The 27388-nt window shown below is 47.6% G+C and overlaps 1 protein-coding gene across 1 annotated transcript in view; it reads right to left on the bottom strand.

The window, feature by feature from the left end:
* The window catches only part of KAT14 (lysine acetyltransferase 14), a 99834-nt gene that overhangs the window by 13419 nt on the left and 59027 nt on the right, over positions 1-27388 (bottom strand). Inside the window, exons 6-7 of the mRNA XM_063918146.1 lie at positions 7349-7896; positions 6567-6703 (exon numbers count right to left, since the gene is read on the bottom strand). Coding sequence (XP_063774216.1) covers positions 6567-6703; positions 7349-7896 — 685 coding nt within the window. The remainder of the gene's footprint in view (positions 1-6566; positions 6704-7348; positions 7897-27388) is intronic.

Below are 27388 nucleotides of genomic sequence, written 5' to 3'. Positions count from 1 at the left end.
GTAAATAACAGATTTTATACGAGTCAGCAAACAGAATATATGTCATGTATGATGAATGTAAATCTGAAAGAGGTCACCTTGCTATCCGATTAAGACTTGATTAACAGCACTCAAGTATGGAAATTTCAAACGTTAAGTAAAAAGTGAATGATATGTTTTCTGGTGTATTAGTTCATATAAAGTTGGTAAGCAATAGATAAAAAGTAGTGTATTCATAGGAGAAAAAAAATATCTAATTTTTACTGCAAATTAATCTTCATAGAAGAGAGTGACATGAATCAAACAAGCAAACCCATTAACGCTACCCGGAACAGGGTGCGGCTATGTAGCCGGCGCACGTGTTCCGGCGGTCAGCATACCAATGCCGGGATCCCGAAGACTGACAATGCCGCCAGCCACAATACCGGCTAACAGGACCTAGTCCCACTTGTGGGTGCCCACGACACCCAAGGAGTGGGAATAGAACCTGTGGCGAGCCAGCCAGGGACTTTGTTGCGCTCCCCCCACCCCCTGCCGGCACTCTGCTGCCAGGATCTTGGCGACAGTATGCTGACCGCCGGGATACCATGCGCCGGCCACGTGACCACAACCCCCACGGACGTCTCAAAAAATATTAGTGCGAATAGCAGTTACTTCCCCTTAATATTTCGTGCACAACTCCCATTCTCTCAACCAGCAAAATAAGGGGGTCACACTTGTGAATTACCACAATAAAGCAAAAAATAAGATTTTACTTACCGATAAATCTATTTCTCATAGTCCGTAGTGGATGCAGGGGACTCCGTCAGGACCAAGGGGGATAGCGGCTCCGCAGGAGACAGGGCACAAAAGCAAGCTTTTAGGATCACATGGTGTGTACTGGCTCCTCCCCCCATGACCCTCCTCCAAGCCTCAGTTAGGTACTGTGCCCGGACGAGCGTACACAATAAGGAAGGATCTTGAATCCCGGGTAAGACTCATACCAGCCACACCAATCACACCGTACAACTTGTGATTTGAACCCAATTAACAGTATGATAACAATGAAGTAGCCTCTAAAAAAGATGGCTCACAACAATAATAACCCGATTTTCTTGTAACAATAACTAAGTACAAGTAATGCAGACAATCCGCACTTGGGATGGGCGCCCAGCATCCACTACGGACTATGAGAAATAGATTTATCGGTAAGTAAAATCTTATTTTCTCTAACGTCCTAGTGGATGCTGGGGACTCCGTCAGGACCATGGGGATTATACCAAAGCTCCCAAACGGGCGGGAGAGTGCGGATGACTCTGCAGCACCGAATGAGAGAACTCCAGGTCCTCCTCAGCCAGGGTATCAAATTTGTAGAATTTAGCAAACGTGTTTGCCCCTGACCAAGTAGCTGCTCGGCAAAGTTGTAAAGCCGAGACCCCTCGGGCAGCCGCCCAAGATGAGCCCACCTTCCTTGTGGAATGGGCATTTACAGATTTTGGCTGTGGCAGGCCTGCCACAGAATGTGCAAGCTGAATTGTACTACAAATCCAACGAGCAATAGTCTGCTTAGAAGCAGGAGCACCCAGCTTTTTGGGTGCCTACAATATAAACAGCAAGTCAGACTTTCTGACTCCAGCCGTCCTGGAATTATATATATATATATATTTTCAGGGCCCTGACAACGTCTAGCAACTTGGAGTCCTCCAAGTCCCTGGTAGCCGCAGGCACCACAATAGGTTGTTTCAGGTGAAACGCTGACACCACCTTAGGAAGAAACTGGGGACGAGTCCGCAGTTCTGCCCTGTCCGAATGGAAAATCAAATATGGGCTTTTGTAAGACAAAGCCGCCAATTTTGACAATCGCCTGGCCGAGGCCAGGGCCAACAGCATGGTCACTTTCCATGTGAGATATTTCAAATCCACAGATTTGAGTGGTTCAAACCAATATGATTTGAGGAATCCCAACACTACGTTGAGATCCCACGGTGCCACTGGAGGCACACAAGGGCTGTATATGCAATACTCCCTTGACAAACGTCTGGACTTCAGGAACTGAAGCCAATTCTTTCTGGAAGAAAATCTATAGGGCCGAAACTTGAACCTTAATGGACCCCAATTTGAGGCTCATAGACACTCCTGTTTGCAGGAAGTGCAGAAATCGACCTAGTTGAAATTTTTTCGTGGGGCCCTCCTGGCCTCACCCACGCAACATATTTTTACCACATGTGGTGATAACGTTGTGCGGTCACCTCCTTCCTGGCTTTGACCAGGGTAGGTATGACCTCTTCCGCAATGCCTTTTCCCTTAGGATCCGGCGTTCAAACCGCCATGCCGTCAAACGCAGTCGCGGTAAGTCTTGGAACAGACAAGGTCCCTGCTGGAGCAGGTCCTTTCTTAAAGGCCGATGCCACGGTTCCTCTTGGAACAGACATGGTACTTGCTGAAAGCAAATCCCTTCTTAGCTCCCGAGGCCATTAGTCCTCTGTGAGCATCTCTTGAAGTTCCGGTTACCAAGTCCCTCTTGGCCAATCCGGAGCCACGAGTATAGTTCTTACTCCTCTATGTCTTATAATTCTCAATACCTTGGTTATGAGAAGCAGAGAAGGGAACACATACACCGACTGTTACACCCACGGTGTTACCAGGACGTCCACAGCTATCGCCTGAAGGTCTCGTGACCTGGCGCAATACCTGTCCCATTTTTTTTGTTCGGGCGGGACGCCATCATGTCCACCTTTGGTCTTTCCCAACGGTTCACAATCATGCGGAAAACTTCCCGATGAAGTTCCCACTCTCCCGGGTGGAGGTCGTGCCTGCTGAGGAAGTCTGCTTCCCAGTCGTCCACTCCCGGAATGAACACTGCTGACAGTGCTATCACATGATTTTCCGCCTAGCGAAAAATCCTTGCAGTTTTGCCACTGCCCTCCTGCTTCTTGTGCCGCCCTTTCTGTTTACGTGGGCGACTGCCGTGATGTTATCCCACTGGATCAATACCGGCTGACCTTGAAGCAGAGGTCTTGCTAAGCTTAGAGCATTATAAATTTGCTCTTAGCTCCAGTATATTTATGTGGAGAGAATTCTCCAGACTTGATCACACTCCTTGTGTGACTGCTCCCCAGCCTCTCAGGCTGGCCTCCGTGGTCACGAGCATCCAATCCTGAATGCCGAATCTGCGGCCCTCTAGAAGATGAGCACTCTGTAATCACCACAGGAGAGACACCCTTGTCCTTGGATATAGGGTTATCCGCTGATGCATCTGAAGATGCGATCCGGACCATTTGTCCAGCAGATCCCACTGAAGAGTTCTTGCGTGAAATCTGCCGAATGGAAGCGCTTCGTAATAAGCCACCATTTTTACCAGGACTCTTGTGCAATGATGCACTGACACTTTTCCTGGTTTTAGGAGGATCCAGATTAGCTCGGATAACTCCCTGGCTTTCTCCTCTGGGAGAAACACCTTTTCCTGGACTGTGTCCAGAATCATCCCTAGGACCAGCAGACGTGTCGTCGGAACAACTGCGGTTTTGGAATATTTAGAATCCACCCGTGTTGTCGTAGAACTACTTGAGATAGTGCTACTCCGACCTCCAACTGTTCTCTGGACCTTGTTCTTATCAGGAGGTCGTCCATTTTCTTTGAAGACGAATCCTCCTTTCGGTCATTACCTTGGTAAGGACCCGGGGTGCCTTGGACAATCCAACGGCATCGTCTTGAAACTGATAGTGACAGTTCTGTACCACGAACCTGAGGTACCCTTGGTGAGAAAAGGCAAATTTTGGGACATGGAGGTAAGCATCCCTGATGTCCCGGGACACCATATAGTCCCCTTGTTCTTTGCTATCACTGCTCTGAGTGACTCCATCTGGATTTGAACCCTTGTAAGTGTTCAAATTTTTCAGATTTAGAATAGGTCTCACCTAGCCTTCAGTACCACCATATAGTGTGGAGTAATACCCCTTTCCTTGTTGTCGGAGGGGTAAATTTATTATCACCTGCTGGGAATACAGCTTGTGAATTGTTTTCAATACTGCCTCCCTGTCGGAGGGAGACATTGGTACAGCAGACTACAGGAACCTGCGAGGGGGGAAACCTCTCGACATTCCAATCTGTACCCCTTGGATACTACTTGTAGGATCCAGGGGTCCTGTACGGTCCCAGCGTCATGCTGAGAACTTGGTAGAAGCGGTGGAGGGCTTCTGTTCCTGGGAATGGGCTGCCTGCTGCAGTCTTCTTCCCTTTCCTCTATCCCTGGGCCGATATGACTCTTATAGGGACGAAAGGACTGAGGCTGAAAAGACGGTGTCTTTTTCTGCAGAGATGTGACTTAGGGTAAAAAACGGTGGATTTTCCAGCAGTTGCCCTGGCCACCAGGTCCCATGGACCGACCCCAAATAACTCCTCCCCTTTATACGGCAATACATCTTTGTGCCGTTTGGAATCTGCATCACCTGACCACTGTCGTGTCCATAAACATCTTCTTGCAGATATGGACATCGCATTTACTCTTGATGCCAGAGTGCAAATATCCCTCTGCGCATCTCGCATATATAGAAATGCATCCTTTAAATGCTCTATAGTCAATAAAATACTGTCCCTGTCAAAGGTATCCATATTTTTAGTCAGGGAATCCGACCAAGCCACCTCAGCTCTGCACATCCAGGCTGAGGCGATCGCTGGTCGCAGTATAACACCAGCATGTGTGTGTATACTTTTTAGGATATTTTTCAGCCTCCTATCAGCTGGCTCCTTAAGTACGGCCCTATCCGTAGATGGTACCGCCACTTGTTCTGATAAGCGTGTGAGCGCCTTATCCACCCTAAGGGGTGTTTCCCACCGCGCCTTAACTTCTGGCGGGAAAGGGTATACCGCCAATAATTTTCTATCGGGGGAAACCCACGCATCATCACACACTTCATTTAATTTATCTGATTCAGGAAAAACTACAGGTAGTTTTTTCACCTCACACATAATACCCTTTTTTGTGGTACTTGGAGTATCAGAAATATGTAACACCTCCTTCATTGCCCTTAACGTGTGGCCCTAAAAGAAAATACGTTTGTTTCTTCACCGTCGACACTGAAATCAGTGTCCGTGTCTGGGTCTGTGTCGACCGACTGAGGTAAATGGGCATTTTACAGCCCCTGACGGTGTTTGAGACGCCTGGACAGATACTAATTTGTTCGCCGGCCCTCTCATGTCGTCAACCGGCTTGCAGCGTGTTGACATTGTCACGTAATTTCCATAAATAAGCCATCCATTCCGGTGTCGACTCCCTAGAGAGTGACATCACCATTACAGGCAATTTGCTCTGCCTCCTCACCAATATTTTCCTCATACATGTCGACACACACGTACCGACATACAGCACACACATAGGGAATGCTCTGATAGAGGACAGGACCCACTAGCCCTTTGGGGAGACAGAGGGAGAGTTTGCCAGCACACACCAAAACGCTATAATTATCCAGGGACAACCTTTATATAAGTGTTCCTCCCTTATAGCATTTTAATATATATACATATCGCCAAATCAGTGCCCCCCCTCTCTGTTTTAACCCTGTTTCTGTAGTGCAGTGCAGGGGAGAGCATGGGAGCCTTCCCACCAGCCTTTCTGTGAGGGAAAATGGCGCTGTGTGCTGAGGAGAATAGGCCCCGCCCCCTTTTCGGCGGGCTTCTTCTCCGGAGTTTTAGATATCTGGCAGGGGTTAAATACATCCATATAGCCTCAAGGGCTATATGTGATGTATTTTTCGCCATACAGGTATTATACATTGCTGCCCAGGGCGCCCCCCCCCAGCGCCCTGCACCCTCCGTGACCGCTGTGTGAAGTGTGCTGACAACAATGGCGCACAGCTGCAGTGCTGTGCGCTACCTGATGAAGACTGAGAGTCTTCTGCCGCCTGGTTCCGGACCTCTTCATCTTCAGCGTCTGCAAGGGGGGTCGGCGGCGCGGCTCCGGGACGAACCCCAGGGCGAGCCCTGTGTTCCGACTCCCTCTGGAGCTATGTCCAGTAGCCTAAGAATCCAATCCATCCTGCACGCAGGTGAGTTGAAAATCTCTCCCCTAAGTCCCTCGATGCAGTGAGCCTGTTGCCAGCAGGACTCACTGAAAATAAAGAACCTAAAAACTTTTTCTAAGTAACTCTTTAAGAGAGCCACCTAGATTGCACCCTTCTCGGCCGGGCACAAAAACCTAACTGAGGCTTGGAGGAGGGTCATGGGGGGAGGAGCCAGTACACACCATGTGATCCTAAAAGCTTGCTTTTGTGCCCTGTCTCCTGCGGAGCCGCTATCCCCCTTGGTCCTGACGGAGTCCCCAGCATCCACTAGGACGTTAGAGAAACTACTATGAAACATTCTGGTATTACTGCCTGTAAATGTAACCAGTGTCTATTATCGCAGGTCTCTTGACTGGACTACTAAAGGCAGCTACAGTCCACTGCAACTGGCCATCTGGGAATGGCGGGTGTTTTTATTCCAGCTGGAGAGGCGTTAATATTAAAGAAAAAAAACAAGAAGTATGCATATCAAAAGGTGTTAACGTGTGTAGAATTACATAGCTGTGTAAAGATTAGAAACACAACAAGAATACAAATATAAACACTTACCTTATGTATGGCTTTAGGACGCGAGCGGTGTACGGACTCACTATGCTAAGATCCGCTTCCTTGTCCTCCGCTGCCCCCAGGCGATGCAAGAAGCGCATAGTAGAGTATCGGGCTCCCTTTGTGACTGGCACGCCACTCTATCGGGCAAGACAAGGGATTAGAACAGCATACCTTCAGAGGTCTAGCAATCACAAACCTAAAGGTGGGCTGATACTACCATTATTTTTTACACTTAAAATAATGAAAGGCACTGTGTAAAACACTTAAATAAGAAATATTCCATAATGGAAACCAGTATATCTGCACTTGTTATAAGGCAGGTACAGCGTTGATCTTCATGATACAGTAAGTTGAACACTACGGGGCAGATTCAATTACACGCGAGCTGCCATTGCAAGTAGATCAGCGTTCTGGGAAGTCACTTACACGCTTAATTGAATCTGCCCATTAGAGGGGGTTCATTATATCCCAAAGGAACTAATATCAGGTAAACAGATTTATCAATATCACAGGAGTAATATATATAATATTTGATTCTTCAGTTACACATTTTGTATGAGAGCAATTGCTGTTGCTATATACAGTGCACAATATGTATGCTGATATCCTTCACCATTTGGATCTTTTTTTCCTTATATACTACAAATGTCAGCAGCCCAGAAAGAGGTACATGAAAGACGGTATCAATCCGGACTTTGGATGGGAATAGTTTATTTATGTTTACACTTCTATTTTATACATGCAGCACATTTATTTTGTCGGCTTACCTAGAAGTCACTCACCTGATATCTGTCCAGGATTCTTAGATCTTTGCTTGTGGCGGTGTACTCTGGGCCAGAGTCTAGCGGCCTAGAAACAGACCCATCCCTAACTCCATAAACCCCTCCAACCAGCATTAAAGCTGCATTCACGGCCTGATCCAAGTCAAAAATGGGCAATCCCCTTTCACGCTTTGCCTTATGGACAAGCAGCTTCTGTCGGAGTCTCTTGGCATCTGGCATCACAGCTACAGCATTGGGGCAGGCCTCAAGGCGCTTTAAAAGCAGCTTTTCTTCATACAGGGTTAAACCACGGTACGGAGAGTTTTTGGTTTTATCCCTCTCGATGGGCTGAGATCTCCTCTTGTCGCGCACTCTGTCAGCAGATGAGCCCTCATGCATTTCACTCTGCAGCCGCTCCAACTTCTCCTCTTCACTCTCTATCTCCTGTTTGACACTCACAGAAGGCTTGAAGCTTTTCCGACACATAGGCGCAGAGAGTGGGGCATTTGGAGAAGGTATGTACTCAATCCCAGGATCAATGACACCGTCTGCATCCATCTCCTCGTCATCTGGAAAGAGGCATTATCAATTACAGGCAAGGAAACCAGGAGAACCTTCACTGCAGGTGCATTTGTTTGTACTGGTATTATTTATAATGGGATGCAGTTAAAATGGCAGCTGTCGGGATCCCGGTGTTCAGGATACAGACGGCGAAATCCCAAAAGCCGACAATGCCGACAGCCGGCTCACCTGGGCTATTCCCACTCATGGGTGTCCCTGATACTCAGAGTCGGATTAGATTCTGTGGCGAGCGCAGCAAGCCCGCAAGGGGACTCTGCTGGCATTCTGGCGGGCGGGATGCCACTGTCAGGATATTAACAGCTGATATCCCATCCACCGATATAGCATATGTAACCCTTTAAAATGCATGCAGAAAGGATACCATATATACATCTAAATACTACTAGTATTTTGGACCCATCATTTTCCAGATCGCTAGTTGTGCGCAGCATTGCTCCCCCTCTTTCCCTCGTCTCTCTCCCCCCATCCATCTCTCGTATCTCTTTTCCCTCCCTCCTAATCTTCTTGTCATACATCTAGACGGCAATTCCCGGATCAGCCGATCAGAGGATTCTGATGATCCGCAGTTTGTTTGTAAGGCTTTTTTTTTTTTTTTTTAGGTGGGGGGTCAGCAAAATCCTACATGTTAAAAATCCCTGGCTCGCAAATTCCAATCATGGATATGTTACACATAATGCCAACGATATTTAACTAGTACTAATGGGGCCCATACATACATCAGGCATCTAGTAGAGCAACTCCCTGTTCTACCGATGCCTGGGTCGGGTGATCCAATATATTGGATATTCTGGATTTGTTGATTCAGGTGCAAAAGTTATTGGAATTGGAGAATCAGGGATTTTTAACATGCTGGATTTTGCAGATCCCCCATCTGGGTCTGCCAACATGTGAATCGGATCACTCATTGGTGGATCGGATCAGTAATGGGGAATCGCACCTTAGATGTATGGCCCGCTTCAGAATCATTTGCTTACATTATTGTGGCCCTTAAATCAACCATATACTTAAAATTAAGTTATGACAGCAGGGACATGTTATTGATCTGGTGGGCCTGTGTGTGAGCTGTAAACTTTAGCAGGTGAACTAAAGTTGGGTGCATACTAGACGATCTGTCGTCCGATCCAGCGGATTGGACAGACATTTTGGGCACATTATGTCTAGTGTGGACCTGCTATGTAGCTGACAATAGGGGCTCCCGCAAGTCGCCAGCAATATCCGCATGGCTAGCAAGGGCCATGCTTCGCTGCCGGCATCGGCAAGTGTGTATGCAGTAGGTGCTGTCATCCGCGATGTCGTGCTGGGTACACACTTAGTACATTCACTACACAGCATTCTAGCATAGCAGACTGGTATGAACATTTTCCCAACACTTCTGCAGCTCAAAGACCAACATGATTTACAAGCCTTGTGATGTCCACCCCAAAATTGTACCTGCCCTTTACATCCACTGTACAGGCCATTGTGCTATTACTGCAGCCAAGGATATTGCTTATGTAGTCTCAATGCAATTGAGTGGCCAGTCACAGACAGTGCACTACTAGTTTTTTTGTGAACAAAAAGGAGACATGCTCCAATTGCCATACTGCCGTCGACCAGCCCCTGACTAAATGTGCAATGTTACTAATACAGGGCTTTAATCTAAAAATCCCTTATTATCCTCTGTCAATTTTATTTTTGTGCGATAATCCTTGCAGAATACAGGTGGTTTGGGAAGCAATCAGGTCCAGACCAATGAAAAAATTAAGCAGAGTAGACCAAGGCATCCAGGCACAACATTATCAGTATCTTCATAGTCTGTATGGAATACGTAGATGTTACAAGCGCTAGAAAACCCCTGGCGGGTTCGCTGCGCTCTCCACAGATTATATTCTCCCTCTATGGGTGTCGTGGACACACATAGAGGTAGAAAAGCCTGTGGCGCCGGTATTTCGGTGGCGGGATTTCACTGCCTGTCGGTATTGTGACCGCCGGGATCCCGACAGGCGGTCTCGTGATTGCCTGCCGTCTGTATAATGAGAATGACATTACGTAAACCTATCACATGTTCCTTTAATATGTTTAAATAGTTCTATAGCTTTAGGGGTTAATTTAATTAGAAGGGCTGTCATTGCTAGTGTAAAAAATAAGAATTTACTTACCGATAATTCTATTTCTCGGAGTCCGTAGTGGATGCTGGGGTTCCTGAAAGGACCATGGGGAATAGCGGCTCCGCAGGAGACAGGGCACAAAAGTAAAGCTTTTACAGGTCAGGTGGTGTGTACTGGCTCCTCCCCCTATGACCCTCCTCCAGACTCCAGTTAGGTACTGTGCCCGGACGAGCGTACACAATAAGGGAGGATTTTGAATCCCGGGTAAGACTCATACCAGCCACACCAATCACACCGTACAACTTGTGATCTAAACCCAGTTAACAGTATGATAACAGAGGAGCCTCTGAAAGATGGCTTCCTAAACAATAACCCGAATTAGTTAACAATAACTATGTACAAGTATTGCAGATAATCCGCACTTGGGATGGGCGCCCAGCATCCACTACGGACTCCGAGAAATAGAATTATCGGTAAGTAAATTCTTATTTTCTCTATCGTCCTAAGTGGATGCTGGGGTTCCTGAAAGGACCATGGGGATTATACCAAAGCTCCCAAACGGGCGGGAGAGTGCGGATGACTCTGCAGCACCGAATGAGAGAACTCCAGGTCCTCCTTTGCCAGGGTATCAAATTTGTAAAAATTTACAAACGTGTTCTCCCCTGACCACGTAGCTGCTCGGCAGAGTAGTAATGCCGAGACCCCTCGGGCAGCCGCCCAAGATGAGCCCACCTTCCTTGCGGAATGGGCCTTAACAGATTTAGGCTGTGGCAGGCCTGCCACAGAATGTACAAGTTGAATTTTGTTACAAATCCAACGAGCAATCGACTGCTTAGAAGCAGGTGCACCCAACTTGTTGGGTACATACAGTATAAACAGCGAGTCAGATTTTCTGACTCCAGCCGTCCTTTAAATGTATATTTTTAAGGCTCTGACAACGTCCAACAACTTGGAGTCCTTCAAGTCGTCTGTAGCCGCAGGCACTACAATAGGCTGGTTCAGGTGAAACGCTGATACCACCTTAGGGAGAAAATGCGGACGCGTCCGCAGCTCTGCCCTATGTCGAATGGAAAATTAAATAAGGGCTTTTATAAAACAAAGCCGCCAGTTCAGATACTCTCCCGGCCGAAGCCAGGGCCAGTAACATAGTCACTTTCCATGTGAGATATTTCAAATCCACCTTCTTTAGTGGTTCAAACCAATTTGATTTGAGGAAATCTAAAACTACATTTAGATCCCACGGTGCCACCTTAGGCACCACAGGAGGCTGTATATGCAGTACTCCTTTGATAAAAATCTGGACCTCAGGGACTGAGGCCAATTCTTTTTGGAAGAATATTGATAGGGCCGAAATTTGAACCTTAATAGATCCCAATTTGAGACCCATAGACAATCCTGATTGCAGGAAATGTAGGAAAACGACCCAGTTGAAATTCCTCCATCGGAGCACTCCGCTGCTCGCACCACGCAACATTTTCGCCAAATACGGCGATAATGCTTCGCGGTGACTTCCTTCCTTGCCTTTATCAAGGTAGGAATGACTTCTTCTGGAATGCCTTTTCCTTTTAGGATCTGGCATTCAAACGCCATGCCGTCAAACGCAGCCGCGGTAAGTCTTGAAAAAGACAAGTACCCTGCTGAAGCAGGTCCCTTCTCAGAAGTAGAGGCCACGGATCGTCCGTGACCATCTCTTGAAGTTCCGGGTACCAAGTCCTTCTTGGCCAATCCGGAGCCACTAGTCTTACTCCACTTTGCCGTATAATCCTCAATACCTTTGGTATGAGAGGCAGAGGAGGAAACACATATACCGACTGGTACACCCAAGGTGTTACCAGCGCGTCCACAGCTATTGCCTGCGGATCTCTTGACCTGGCGCAATACCTGTCCAGTGTTTTGTTGAGGCGAGACGCCATCATGTCCACCATTGGTTTTACCCAACGGTTTAATAGCATGTGGAAAACTTCTGGATGAAGTCTCCACTCTCCCGGGTGAAGGTCGTGTCTGCTGAGGAAGTCTGCTTCCCAGTTGTCCACGCCCGGGATGAATACTGCTGACAGTGCTATCACGTGATTCTCCGCCCAGCGAAGGATCCTGGCAGCTTCTGCCATTGCCCTCCTGCTTCTTGTGCCGCCCTGTCTGTTTACATGGGCGACTGCCGTGATGTTGTCCGACTGGATCAACACCGGTCTTCCTTGAAGCAGAGGTTCCGCCTGGCTTAGAGCATTGTAGATTGCTCTTAGTTCCAGAATGCTTATGTGAAGAGACTTTTTCAGGCTCGACCACACTCCCTGGAAATTTCTTCCCTGTGTGACTGCTCCCCAGCCTCTCTGGCTGGCACCCGTGGTCACCAGGATCCAATCCTGCATGCCGAATCTGCGGCCCTCCAATAGATGAGCCTCCTGCAACCACCACAGAAGGGATACCCTTGTCCTCGGCGACAGGGTTATCCGCAGGTGCATCTGAAGATGCGACCCTGACCATTTGTCCAACAGATCCCTTTGCATGGAATCTGCCGAAAGGGATTGCTTCGTAAGAAGCTACCATTTTTTCCCAGGACTCTTGTGCATTGATGTACAGACACCTTTCCTGGTTTTAGGAGGTTCCTGACCAGGTCAGATAACTCCTTGGCTTTTTCTTCGGGAAGAAAAACCTTTTCTGAACTGTGTCCAGAATCATCCCCAGGAACAGCAGACGAGTTGTCGGCATTAATTGGGATTTTGGAATATTCAGAATCCATCCGTGCTGCTTTAGCACCTCTCGAGATAGTGCTAAACCCATCTCTAGCTGTTCTCTGGACCTTGCCCTTATTAGGAGATCGTCCAAGTATGGGATAATTAATACGCCTTTTCTTCGAAGAAGAAATATTATCTCGGCCATTACCTTTGTAAAGACCCGAGGTGCCGTGGACAAACCAAACGGCAGCGTCTGAAACTGATAGTGACAGTTTTGTACAACGAACCTGAGGTACCCCTGGTGTGAGGGGTAATTGGAACGTGGAGATACGCATCCTTGATGTCCAAGGATACCATAAAGTCCCCTTCTTCCAGGTTCGCTATCACTGCTCTGAGTGACTCCATCTTGAACTTGAACTTCTTTATGTACAGGTTCAAGGACTTCAGATTTAGAATAGGCCTTACCGAGCCATCCGGCTTCGGTACCACAAAAAGAGTGGAATAATACCCCTTCCCTTGTTGTAGAAGAGGTACCTTGACTATCACCTGCTGAGAATACAGCTTGTGAATGGCTTCCAAAACCGTCTCCCTTTCTGAGGGGGACGTTGGTAAAGCAGACTTCAGGAAACGGCGAGGTGGCTCTGTCTCTAATTTCAACCTGTACCCCTGAGATATTATCTGCAGGATCCAGGGATTTACCTGCGAGTGAGCCCACTGCGCGCTGTAATTCTTGAGACGACCGCCTACCGCCCCCGAGTCCGCTTGCGAAGCCCCAGCGTCATGCTGAGGCTTTTGTAGAAGCCGGGGAGGGCTTCTGTTCCTGGGAAGGAGCTGCCTGTTGCTGTCTCTTCCCTCGTCCTCTGCCTCGTGGCAGATATGAATAGCCCTTTGCTCTCTTATTTTTAAAGGAACGAAAAGGCTGCGGTTGAAAGGTCGGTGCCTTTTTCTGTTGGGGAGTGACTTGAGGTAGAAAGGTGGATTTCCCGGCCGTAGCCGTGGCCACCAAATCCGATAGACCGACCCCAAATAACTCCTCTACGCATCGCCTGTCCACTGTCGTGTCCATAAAGCTCTTCTGGCCGAAATGGACATAGCACTTACCCGTGATGCCAGTGTGCAGATATCTCTCTGTGCATCACGCATATAAAGAAATGCATCCTTTATTTGTTCTAACGACAGTAAAATATTGTCCCTGTCCAGGGTATCAAAATTTTCGATCAGGGACTCTGACCAAACTACCCCAGCACTGCACATCCAGGCAGTCGCAATAGCTGGTCGTAGTATAACACCTGCATGTGTGTATATACCTTTTTGGATATTTTCCATCCTCCTATCTGATGGATCTTTAAGTGCGGCCGTCTCAGGAGAGGGTAACGCCACTTGTTTTGATAAGCGTGTTAGCGCTTTGTCCACCCTAGGAGGTGTTTCCCAGCGCTCCCTAACCTCTGGCGGGAAAGGGTATAAAGCCAATAACTTCTTTGAAATTAGCAGTTTTTTATCGGGGCACCCCACGCTTCATCACACACGTCATTTAATTCTTCTGATTCGGTAAAAACTACTGGTAGTTTTTTCACACCCCACATAATACCCTGTTTAGTGGTACCTGTAGTATCAGCTAAATGTAACATCTCCTTTATTGCCAAAATCATATAACGTGTGGCCCTTTTGGAAAATACGGTTGATTCGTCACCTTCACTACCGGAATCAGTGCCTGTGTCTGGGTCTGTGTCGACCGACTGAGGCAAGGGGCGTTTTACAACCCCTGACGGTGTTTGAGGCGCCTGGACAGGCACTAAGTGAGTGTCCGGCCGCCTCATGTCGGCAAACGACTGCTTAAGCGAGTTGACGCTATCCCGTAATTCCACAAATAAAGGCATCCATTCTGGTGTCGACCCCCTAGAAGGTGACATCCTCATATTTGGCAATTGCTCCGCCTCCACACCAATAACGTCCTCATACATGTCGACACACACGTACCGACACACAGCAGACACACAGGGAATGCTCTATACGAAGACAGGACCCACTAGCCCTTTGGGGAGACAGAGGGAGAGTCTGCCAGCACACACCAAAAAGCGCTATATATGACAGGGATAGCCTTATGATTAAGTGCTCCCTTATAGCTGCTTTTATATTAATATATTGCCATTTATTTTGCCCCCCCTCTCTGTTATACCCTGTTTCTGTAGTGCAGTGCAGGGGAGAGACCTGGGAGCCTTCCTGACCAGCGGAGCTGTGACAGAAAATGGCGCCGTGTGCTGAGGAGATAGGCCCCGCCCCTTTTCCGGCGGGCTCGTCTCCCGCTATTTAGTACATTTAGGCAGGGGTAAATATCTCCATATAGCCTCTGGGGCTATATGTGAGGTATTTTTAGCCTTTTTAAAGGTTTACATTTGCCTCCCAGGGCGCCCCCCCCCCAGCGCCCTGCACCCTCAGTGACTGCCGTGTGAAGTGTGCTGAGAGGAAAATGGCGCACAGCTGCAGTGCTGTGCGCTACCTTAAGAAGACTGCAGGAGTCTTCAGCCGCCGATTCTGGACCTCTTCTTGCTTCAGCATCTGTGAGGGGGCCGGCGGCGTGGCTCCGGTGACCATCCAGGCTGTACCTGTGATCGTCCCTCTGGAGCTTCATGTCCAGTAGCCAAGAAGCCAATCCATCCTGCACGCAGGTGAGTTCACTTCTTCTCCCCTCTGTCCCTCGTTGCAGTGATCCTGTTGCCAGCAGGAATCACTGTAAAATAAAAAACCTAAGCTAAACTCTCTAAGCAGCTCTTTATGAGAGCCACCTAGAATTGCACCCTTCTCGGCCGGGCACAAAAATCTAACTGGAGTCTGGAGGAGGGTCATAGGGGGAGGAGCCAGTACACACCACCTGACCTGTAAAAGCTTTACTTTTGTGCCCTGTCTCCTGCGGAGCCGCTATTCCCCATGGTCCTTTCAGGAACCCCAGCATCCACTTAGGACGATAGAGAAACGCTGTTAACAGAAGTGGAACTCACCGACCTAGCAGCACAGATCTCGTGGATCTTTGTACGCACGAGGCTATGAACAAAAAACCACGAGTCCAGCAGTACCGCATAGTACAGTATAAAATATACATCATGATATCAGATGGCACTACAGTCTTTGCAAAATTAGTTCCGCTGAGCAATAACAGACATTTACATGAGCGAAGCAGAGGGCAAATGCTAGTATCTATTTACAGAGATATACAGTGCATCCAGAAAGTATTCACAGCGCTTCCCTTTTCCACATTTTGTTATGTTACAGCCATATTCCAAAATGGAATAAATCCATTTTTCCCCTCAAAATTCTACACACAATACCCTATAATGACAACGTGCAAAAAGTTTTTTTGTGATTTTTGCAAATTTACATAAGTATTCACAGCCTTTGCCATAAAGCTCAAAATTGAGCATCCTGTTTCCACTGATCATCTTTAAGATGTTCCTACAGCTTAATTGGAGTCCACCTGTGGTAAATTCAGTTGATTGAACATGATCTGGAAAGGCACTCACCTGTCTATATAAGGTCACACACTTGACAGTGCATGTCTGAGCACAAACCAAGCATGACGTCAAAGGAATTGTCTGTAGACCTCCGAGACAGTATTTTCTTGAGGCACAAATCTGGATGCACTGTAAATCTATATCTATCTATCTATCAAAGGAGAGAGAAATGTGCCATTACTGCTCATCCAGCCTGGCACTAACTGGGCCCTCCAACATGGTTTCCCGTGAACCTATGCAGTTCAATAGACTCAAGACCCACATAATGCCTGGGATTGCGCTAACCATTTGCCAGCTAAGATTGGTGTTTACTTGTTCACATTCACATAGCAACTACTTCAGACTGAGGTCGCAGGCTAGATTTGTGGAAGACTGCCACCTATGAAATCCACATGCTGATGACTCCTTAGTGTCTAGATTGACTCTACCAGGCCTGCCAATGTGGAGTGTCAATAGGCCCCGCAACTGCTCCTTCTGCTTCCCAATGTGACTGTCCGTGGTCCATACACATCACCGTTGCTGCAGGGTACCAGGCCATCTCCCCTTTCTGCCTAGGGGGACGGACGTGTTTTCCGAGATACCACTTTCTATAGGGTGGCTGCAAGCATCTGACTCGTGCCACACAAATTTGGATTCCAGTGACTGCATTGTTGTTTTTACAATTACCCACCCACCCATTACTAATATTGAGGCCTCTAATAGTCCTCCTCGCTAAAACCTGCCTCCTGCTGGTACTACCGAAGAACCATCCTTCTAAATTGCTGCAGGACTTGGATTCCGGCTCTATAACTCCTTGTACCTCTTCTCCCTGACCCAGCTATTACTGGCGAGCTTCATCGAATGGTTGGACAGTCCATTCCCAGATGTGATCAAGTTTCTGCCGCCTCACCGGTAAGATGCAAAAATGGTTCAAAATGTGGTGAGGTAGCTGATGATGATGTAGATCAGTATGTGCTATTATATTAATGGTCCACCCTGACTATTTCTGTTAGAAAGCCTGCTTACATTTCTTTCCCTGAATGGGATATTCTGCCTTTAAAAAAAAAAAAAGGATCAATATAAAGTGAGAGACAAACTACCATACTCCAATCAACAAAAGTTTCTCAAGGGCGGAAGTGGAGTGAGAATGACCGGGTCCTCCTCGTCTATACAATCTGAGCCATCTGCCTCTTAAGGTTTGGGTGCTACCCGTGTGGCCAGCGGGGACAACCGTAATTTCAAGAAAATTATGCAATACCTGGAAAACCAATGCATATGAGAGTGGAAGCCCTACAGACTCTCCCCCAGGTGGCATATAGGCCTACTGACTTGGAAGAGGTCAAGGAGGAGTCAAAAAACATTAATGAGTACCTACAAAATTTGATCACAATTGAAGCCTCAGAAAATAAGACTTTTCAGTATCACTTGGATGACGTAGAAAACCTGGTGCGATGCAACAATCTATGCATTCGGAGGATCCAGGCAGGTGTTACACAACCTGAACCAATTGATGTCTTTACTCAAATTTTCAGGGAAGTGCTGCAGAATGATCCGGACACACAGATACATTTTGATGGGCACAAGTAGTATGCAAACTGAAACACCATGAGATGTCATCTGAAGATTTCATTATTATAAAGTGAAGGAGAGCATCCTGCAACAAACACGACTGTCATAGCCTATCCTAGAGGAGCGGAGGAAAAGGATATTAAACACAGATGGGGCTTCCTCATATGCCTCCAAGTTCTTCAGGAATGGAAGCTGGTCACATCGCAAACAACTTCTGACACAGTAGACCTCTGTCTGAACATTCCTAAAGTGGACTTGGAGTTTAATTTGCATTTAAAATTTGATCTAGCAATGCTTCACACAGGTTATTGATGGCAGATAAGGAGATTTATGGTAAGAACTTACCTTTGTTAAATCTCTTTCTGCGAGGTACACTGGGTTCCACAGGGATAACATCGGGGTGTAGAGTAGGATCTTGATACGAGGCACCAACAGGCTAAAAGCTTTGACTGTTCCCAGGATGCTTAGCGCCGCCTCCTCTATAACCCCGCCTCCGTGCACAGGAGCTAAGTTTTGTTAACCAGTCCAATGCAGTAGCAGGTAAAAGACGACAACCGTTAGTAGCCACATACACTACATTCTCAAGACAGGAGAAGGTATCAGCGGCTAATGCCATACAGATCCAAAGAAGCTAAGTGCGTCAGGGTGGGCGCCCTGTGGAACCCAGTGTACCTCGCAGAAAGAGATTTAACAAAGGTAAGTTCTTACCATAAATCTCCTTTTCTGCAGCGGGGTACACTGGGGATCCACAAGGGATAACATCGGACATGTCCTAAAGCAGTTCCTCATGGGTGGGGACGCACTGCAGCGGGCACTAGAACCCGTCGTCCAAAGGAGGCATCCTGGGAGGCGGAAGTATCAAAGGCATAGAACCTTATGAACGTGTTCACTGAGGACCATGTAGCCGCCTTGCACAATTGTTCAAGGGTCGCACCATGGCAGGCCGCCCAAGAAGGTCCAACAGACCAAGTAGAATGGGCTTTGATGGTAGCAGGAGCTGGAAGGCCAGCCTGTACATAAGATGTGCAATCACCATTCTAATCCATCTGCCCAAGGTATGCTTATTAGCAGGCCAGCCACGTTTGTAAAAACCAAAAAGGACAAAGAGGGAATCAGATCTCCTAAGAGAAGCTGTCCTCTTCACATAAATACGGAGAGCCCGTACCACATCCAAAGACCGCTCTTTGGAGGATAAACCTGGAGAGGTAAAGGCCGGAACCGCAATCTCTTGGTTCAGGTGGAAAGATGACACCACCTTAGGGAGATAACCAGGGCGAGTTCTAAGAACACGGTGAAAAATCAGAAAGGGTGACCAACAGGATAATGCACCCAAGTCTGAAATCCGTCTAGCAGAGGCAATAGCCAGCAGAAACAAGACCTTAATAGTAAGCCATTTAAGGTCCACAGACTCAAGAGGTTCAAACGGAGACTCTTGTAAGGTATCCAGAACAACCGACAAATCCCAAGGAGCTACAGGCGGGACATAGCGAGGTTGAATCCATAAAATACCTTGAGTGAATGTATGAACATCAGGCAGAGTCGCAATTTTTCTCTGAAACCATATGGACAAGGCAGAAATATGAACCTTGAAGGAGGCCAGATGAAGGCCAGGCCGTGTTGCAGAAAAGCCAAGAGTTTGGCGGTACTGAACTTGTATGCATCATTAGTGTTAGTTGCACACCAAGCAAAATAAGAATGCCAGACCCTATGATCTATCCGAGCAGAAGTCGGTTACGGGCTTTCAACATAGTTTGAATGACCGCCCCAGAAAAACCTTTGGCCCTCAGTACGGAAGCTTCAAGAGCCACGCCGTCAAACCCAGCGGGGCCAAAACCTGGTAGACACAAGGGCCATGAATGAGGAGGTCTGGGTGCTGTGGAAGCAGAAAAGGTCGCTCTATCGAGACACCCTGAAGGTCTGAGAACCAATGCCGTCTGGGCCACGCTAGAGCGATTAGAAGTAGTATTCTTCCTTCTTGCTTGAACTTCCTTATCACCCTGGGCAGAAGTGACACCGGAGGGAACACGTACAGCAGCCAAAAGTTCCATGGAATTGCCAGAGCGCCCACGAATGCTGCTTGAGGATCCCTTGTCCTTGCTCCGAAGACCGGAACCTTGTGATTGTGTCGAGACGCCATCAGGTCTACATCTGGTAGACCCCACTATTACACGAGGAGTCCACTCTCCGGCGTGTACGTCCTGACGACTGAGGAAGTCCGCTTCCCAGTTTAGGACTCCCGGAATGAACACTGCCGATATGGCTGGCAGATGGCGTTCTGCCCAATGAAGAATCTTTGACACTTCCATCAGTGATTTGCAGCTTCAGGTGCCGCCTTGATGATTTATGTACGCCACCGTGGTGGCGTTGTCTGACTGTACTTGAACAGGCCTGTTCTGTACTAGAGGCAGGGCTAGTGTCAACGCAGTGAACACTGCCCGCAATTCCAGAATGTTTATCGGGAGGAGAGATTCCTCCCTGGTCCACCGACCCTGAAGAGAGTGTTGCTCCAACATCGCTCCCCAACCCCGCAGACTGGCATCCGTCGTCAGAAGGACCCAGCTGGAGATCCAGAATGGACGACCCCTGCTCAGTGGTTGGTCCTGCAGCCACCAAGTTAGTGACAGACGGACCTCCGGAGTCAAGGATATTATGAGCGACCTGATCCGGTGAGGCAGGCCGTCCCACTCAGAGAGAATTAACTTCTGCAGAGGGCGAAAAGCCGACACCATGAGGCCTAGTACTTGCATCGCCGAGTGTATGGACACACGTGGGCGAGAGAGGAAGCATCTTATCTTGTCCTGAAGCTTCAAGACCTTCTCCGAAGACAAAAACATGCTAATACACTTATTTCTATATAATCGCAAAGGACTAATCCCCCACCATTCTGGGAATGGCTCCATAGAATCAGCCTTATAAATTATCACACCCCTTGCTTTAGATAGGCTTGCAGAATCTGTTCATACATTGTTCTATTAGCTTGCACTGAAAGTATTTAATGACTACATAAGGCTCACAAGGGATCCGTGACAATACCCCACTTCTGTGCTTCGTTCTTTGCCAGCATGCCCAATGAACTAAATGCTGTGAGGACAGGTTACTCCCAAGTAGCTACACTCCCTATATACAGTACAATAGTGTGTCATGCTGGATTATTTTGAGGAAAATGTGCTGAAAACGAGATTTATGGTAAGAATTTACCGTTGTTAAATCTCTTTCTGCAAGGTACACTGGGCTCCACAGGGAATAACATCGGGGTGTAGAGTAGGATCTTGATCCGAGGCACCAACAGGCTAAAAGCTTTGACTGTTCCCAGAATACTTAGCGCCGCCGCCTCTATAATCCCGCCTCCATGCACACGAGTAAATGCGCCATCTTTATCAGATGAAGTATCTGTAACATGTGTGGATTGTGAGGATGTAATGGCCCGCTTAGATGACACCTTGGTCTTAGGCGGACGAGTTTCTGGATTTTGCTTGGCCAAAGACTGATTTAATTGCTGTTACTGAGAGGACAGAGTATCTACCCGTGGTGGATTAACAGCAGGGACAATATGTGGCTGTAATGGCACAGGAAGTCCCATAGGGGATGCAAGTCTAGTTACCAGCGTAGTCAGTAAATTAGAAAAAGTAGCCCACGGCGGGTCAGTAGTTGACCCCGTTGTAGTAAACTGACTGAGGGGTACAAAGCCCCCAGCACCTGAACCCTCAGCTGCAATATTTTCCTCAGAGACATCCATGGCATGAGCACTGCAGGATGCAGGGTCAGCCACAGAACCCTAACCCTGTTGAGCTGACATTATATGGAGGCTTTACCTTAGGGTGGAACAGTACAATGTAAGCAGACAAAATACCTGACAAAAATTCCCCCGGATAGTGAGACTACAGACAGAGCACACACGGAGGATTTAAGAGGTATATGGTGACTGTAATACACAGAGAAAATACCAAGAGTATATCCTGTGATCAACACTATATTATATGAAAACCCTGACGCACTTAGCACCCCTCAGGGCACAGAATATAGGGATAGCAGTATATGTGAGATAACATGGAATGGAAATCACACAGCAGCTATAGGCACACACACAGTCACATGTACAATGCAGAAATTATCACAAATAACAATAAAACTGCACTGGACTAGTAATACTTTAGTAACAATACTACTCAAGTAAAGCTTATTAGGTATAGAGATGTATCAATGCACAGTGAAGACTGGATGTATATCACAGGGTACTTGTACTAAATATACCTTATAAGGTGCACTTGTTCTTAACTAGCACTGTCTAAAGACATGTAGAATACTTAAGTGTCCTGTAAATGCACAGCGCTGACATGCAGGCGGCTTTACAGAGGAGACATTGCCCAGCAGTCCCGGATCAGCGCAGCTGTGTGTGTAATGGCGCCCAAACGCTGACAGGGAGTGAGGGAGAGAGAGAGATGCAGCTCCAGGGCGGGAACATTAACAGTAAATGGCGCCCTGGGGCTGGGGGAGGGGCTACAGGTCAGAGCCTTATCCCCTTGCTGGACTTCACCACCGGGTACTGCGGGCCTTAGAAAAACGGATTATGTACAAAATCCGACCTGTGCCCTTGCCCTGGTGGTCTCGTGGGGTCCCTGCACGGCCACAGTGTCCACACCAGCGCGCACGGTCCGTCTCGCCGGATCGCGATTTGCAGCGGGTCCTGCCTGGGGGACCCTCTTACCTCCTCGATGTGGCCACGCGATCCCAGAGAGTAGCGGTCAGTGTGTGTGCCTAATTGAAAAACCGGAGCCCTCAGCTATAATTACCCGGCAACCAGGGCGCGGGAGTGTACAACGCTGCTGGGAGGTGAGGGAGCCGCAGCATGATATGTCAGAAATGACATATAGCACTCTTAAGTGCCTATGCTGCGGTCCTTGAAGTCTTCTTTCTTCATAGAAAAGCTCTTTTCAGGGCTGCTCAGCGCAGCCCTCCCTGTTAGCTGCCTGGACTGCAGGCACCAACTTTCAAACTGAGCTCCTGTGCACAGAGGCGGGGTTATAGAGGAGGCGGCGCTAAGCATCCTGGGAACAGTCAAAGCTTTTAGCCTGTTGGTGCCTCGGATCAAGATCCAACTCTACACCCCAATGTTATCCCTGTGGAACCCCAGTGTACCCCGCTGCAGAAAGTCCTCATTTCCATATGCTCTTCCAGAGAGCTGCAGGAACCTCCTGCTTGAGAGAACACTTGCCTTTCTGACAGGGATTTGCCCAAATCTTGTGCTAAGTTACAATAGCAGGCCTAATTTGATCTGTTCTGAAGGCTTGCTGCGTCTCTTCGGTCTTATGGTATGCCTGATTACTTACAGAATTCTATTATGTATACCATCTTTAGGCAACGTTGTTTTATGCCATTGTTAGGCCATGTTGTTTTATACCATCGTTAGGCCATTGTTGCTTACCTAATACACGGATTATATTACTTAACAATTTCACCTTTGTACACTCCCTTTAGAGTAAGGAATGCTGTTGTAGGTCTTAACGGTGTATTGTTAACGCGTCTTGCCACTGAAATAGTCATTGATATGCTTCCAAGGTTATATAATTTGTTATGTGCTCTTACGTTGGGGGACTTGGCGTCATCACCAACCCACATGCGAGACTGGCAATAGCATTTCTTTTATTTTTTTCTACACATGGGCTGGCTAGTACTCCCATTTAGGATGGCTTCTCCCTTTATTTTAAGATTCTTTGTTATGTGCATGTTTTTTTGTTTTTTTATTGCAATGTTCTTCTTTATTTATGTCCAGGCTGCTAGAGTATCTGGGTTTGGGTCTGCTGTGCCATGCATTTTGTCCCTTTATCATTCTTCAGATTCCCGCTCTCGGCAATTTATTTTATATATGGATCAGTGACGTGCGGGGAGGTACAGTAAATGGCCGGGGAAGCCCACATGGGGATGAAGCTGAATGCTGGGAGCCTGACTCACCTCCTACTCGCTATAACTCTCCCCTCAATACACTAAGCTACAGTGTCCATGGAGTCTCCTACCTGCATCCCTGTGTCTTCTCTTGCTGCTGCTGACTGAGCACCGACTACAGTGCACTTCCTGGTCACATGACATATCCAAGTGTCCATCAGAGCACAAGGCCCGCCACCACACTCAGATTCATGCCTCTATCAGCTCCCTTTCTGTGCAGCTTTACTGCCCATGGTGTTGCCCTGTCCCCAGCTCTGTAAAACAGTGTCTGACTGTAGAACCGAGGCAGAGGTGTTGCCTCACATTTAAATAATTATTCCAAATTGGTGGCATTGAACCTGATCACATTGTGCAAGGACTGAAGATAGACATTACTTTCACATGCACCCCTCCAGCTGATTTACCAGGGGTTGACTATCACTAGGTTGACCAAAGATTAAGTTCAATCCTGCACACAAAAAAAGACTGGTGAGATCTTAAGATCTGTTGGCTGGACACAGGTTAATGTAGTTTAAATGGATATTCTGTAGTAATTTACTGTTAGTGTACCTGTATAAAACCACTACATTGTATCCTTGTTTATGGAGAAAAAAAAATTAACACTCTCCTGAAAATCTTCTATTTTCTGCAGCTCCTGCTCATACATATCCCAGCAACATTAGGTCACTTGTGGTAGACAGGGGCAGAGAATAAAATGGGATGTTCTGATGAGTCGCAGAGAGGCTTTCAATGCTTAGATTTTCAGCATGACTTCTGGCCACTTGGCATGGTCACACCACAGTGGTACAATTCAGCTACCTACGTTCACGTTCCGTTACAGGTGGTCCCCTGAAATCCTGATCTCCTCGTTCTCACCTCACTGTAGCAGACTCTGATGAACGCTTAACGAGGACGTCAATAATATGACTAATTTGCTGCCACCTAGAAACTCTGCGCACTTCTTGAAACTTTGGAACAGGGAGGGACTGCTCCAGGTAACAAAGCTGTTGATTCAGAGAGAGGTGTGTTGTTCCAATACACTGCAGGACAGGCTTGACCTTCCTAATCACGAATCCTGGATTTATCGCATATTAAACCATTTCATAGTTTCTCTAGTGAAAGTAAGCAGTTTAGGAAGTAGGTTGATGCCTTCTGAATACTGTTCAGCCAAGCAATTCACAAAACACTGTTTTGCATATCTAAGTTACTCATGATATATCCATAGCCTAACCCCCCTCTCTTCCCCCAACCATGTTGGAGGCTAGGGCAAATAACTTAATTTTCAACTGACCGATAAACAATTAGAATTTTGGACCCTATTCAGTAAGGATTGCAAATTCTGATTTTTTTTTTACCAGAATTTGCAATTCTTTTGCTCACATGCTGAGGGCCAACATCGCAGGGCAAAGCCGCCCAGCATGCTAACCGCCGCTTCCCCCCTGCGACCACACTGAAATTGTGGTCACACCGCAATTTCAGTGTGATCGCAGAAATTGTGGATGCCTCCTGCCAAGTGCAATCTTTGTAATCAGAGCGGCTGCATGGGACGTCACGCAGCCGTCCCGATCAAGCCCACGCCTCCGTTTCCCTGATGCCACCCCTGCAACGCTCCGTCACCACCTAGGAAATGGAGTGTTGCCACGCCCCTGCCCTGATTGACAGGCAGAGGCGTTCGCATTTGCATTTTTTGCAAGTTGCGATCCAACCTAAAAAAGCTCCTTAGTCACTTTAATTCCAGAAGTGTTTCTATTTAGTTTATGACGAGGAAGTACAGTGCCCAACTGCCACATGCCTGTTGGAGATACGGTATTATGCTTTACGACACCTTTTGACATAGGGTGGAAATGCCCCCTAGATCACATCCTACTGGCTGATCTGTTATTCTGGCTACCAGGAATATACTGGGAGAACAGACACTTACTAACATGCTAATACACTTATTTCTATATAATCGCAAAGGACTAATCCCCCACCATTCTGGGAATGGCTCCATAGAATCAACCTTATAAATTATCACACCCCTTGCTTTAGATAGGCTTGCAGAATCTGTTCATACATTGTTCTACTAGCTTGCACTGAAAGTATTTAATGACTACATAAGGCTCACAAGGGCTCCGTGACAATACCCCACTTCTGTGCTTCGTTCTTTGCCAGCATGCCCAATGAACTAAATGCTGTGAGGACAGGTTACTCCTAGTAGCTACACTCCCTATATACAGTACAATAGTGTGTCATGCTGGATTATTTTGAGGAAAATGTGCTGAAAACGAGATTTATGGTAAGAACTTACCGTTGTTAAATCTCTTTCTGCGAGGTACACTGGGCTCCACAGGGAATAACATCGGGGTGTAGAGTAGGATCTTGATCCGAGGCACCAACAGGCTAAAAGCTTTGACTGTTCCCAGAATACTTAGCGCCGCCTCCTCTATAACCCCGCCTCCATGCACACGAGCTAAGTTTTGTTAACCAGCCCAATGCAGTAGCAGGCAAAAACAGATGACAACCGTTAGTAGACACATACACCACATACTCACGACAGGAGAAGGTGTAAGCGGCTAATGCCATACCAACCCAAAGAAGCTAAGTGCGTCAGGGTGGGCGCCCTGTGGAGCCCAGTGTACCTCACAGAAAGAGATTTAACAACAATAAATTCTCACCATAAATCTCGTTTTCTGCTGCGGGTTACACTGGGCTCCACAGGTAATAACAGCGGGGATGTCCTAAAGCAGTTCCTTATGGGAGGGGATGCACTGCAGCGGGCACAAGAACCCGGCGTCCAAAGGAAGCATCCTGGGAGGCGGATGCATCAAAGGCATAGAACCTGATGAACGTGTTCCCTGAGGACCATGTAGCCGCCTTGCACAATTGTTCAAGGGTCGCACCACGGCGGGCCGCCCAAGAAGGTTCAACCGACCGAGTAGAATGGGCCTTGATGGTAGCAGGAGCTGGAAGGCCAGCATGCACATAAGCATGTGCAATCACCATTCTAATCCATCTGGCCAAGGTCTGCTTGTTAGCAGGCCAGCCACGTTAGTGAAAACAAAACAGAACAAAGAGAGAATCAGACTTCCTGATAAGAGCTGTCCTCTTCACATAGATACAGAGAGCCTGTACCAAATCCAAAGACCGCTCTCTGGAAGACAATTCAGGAGAGTAAAAGGCCGGAACCACAATCTCCTGATTAAGGTGGAAAGAAGACACCACCTTAGGTAGGTACCCGGGACGTGTTCTAAGAACCGCCCGGTCACGGTGAAAAATCAGATAGGGGGACCTACACAACAAGGCACCCAAATCCGACATCCGTCTAGCAGAGGCAATAGCCAGTAGAAATAATACCTTAAGGGAAAGCCACTTAAGATCTGCAGATTCAAGAGGCTCAAACAGAGGTTCTTGTAAAGCCTCCAGAACCACCGACAAATCCCAAGGAGCCACAGGTGGGACGTAAGGAGGTTGAATCCGTAACACACCCTGAGTGAACGTATGAACATCAGGCAGGTGGCAATTTTTCTCTGAAACCAAACCGACACGGCAGAAATATGAACCTTGTGTCACGAACCGGTCTCTTACCTCTGCGGGTTCTGGGGTTCATCCGTTGCCAGTGCGGTTGCTCGCGGTGCTGTGCGCCCGTGTGGGGACACGGCGTGATCAATGGCACAGGTAATGCAGAGTCTGGGAACTGTGAGTGCGGGGACCAAATGGCCTAAGGCACTGCGGTGTGTCTGCTGTATAGGAGGTGGCCATGTTGGA

This window comes from Pseudophryne corroboree, chromosome 4 (genome assembly GCF_028390025.1).
Source record: "Pseudophryne corroboree isolate aPseCor3 chromosome 4, aPseCor3.hap2, whole genome shotgun sequence".
In the NCBI taxonomy this organism is placed as follows: Eukaryota; Metazoa; Chordata; class Amphibia; order Anura; family Myobatrachidae; genus Pseudophryne; species Pseudophryne corroboree.
This window is presented reverse-complemented; position numbering and strand designations above follow the sequence as displayed.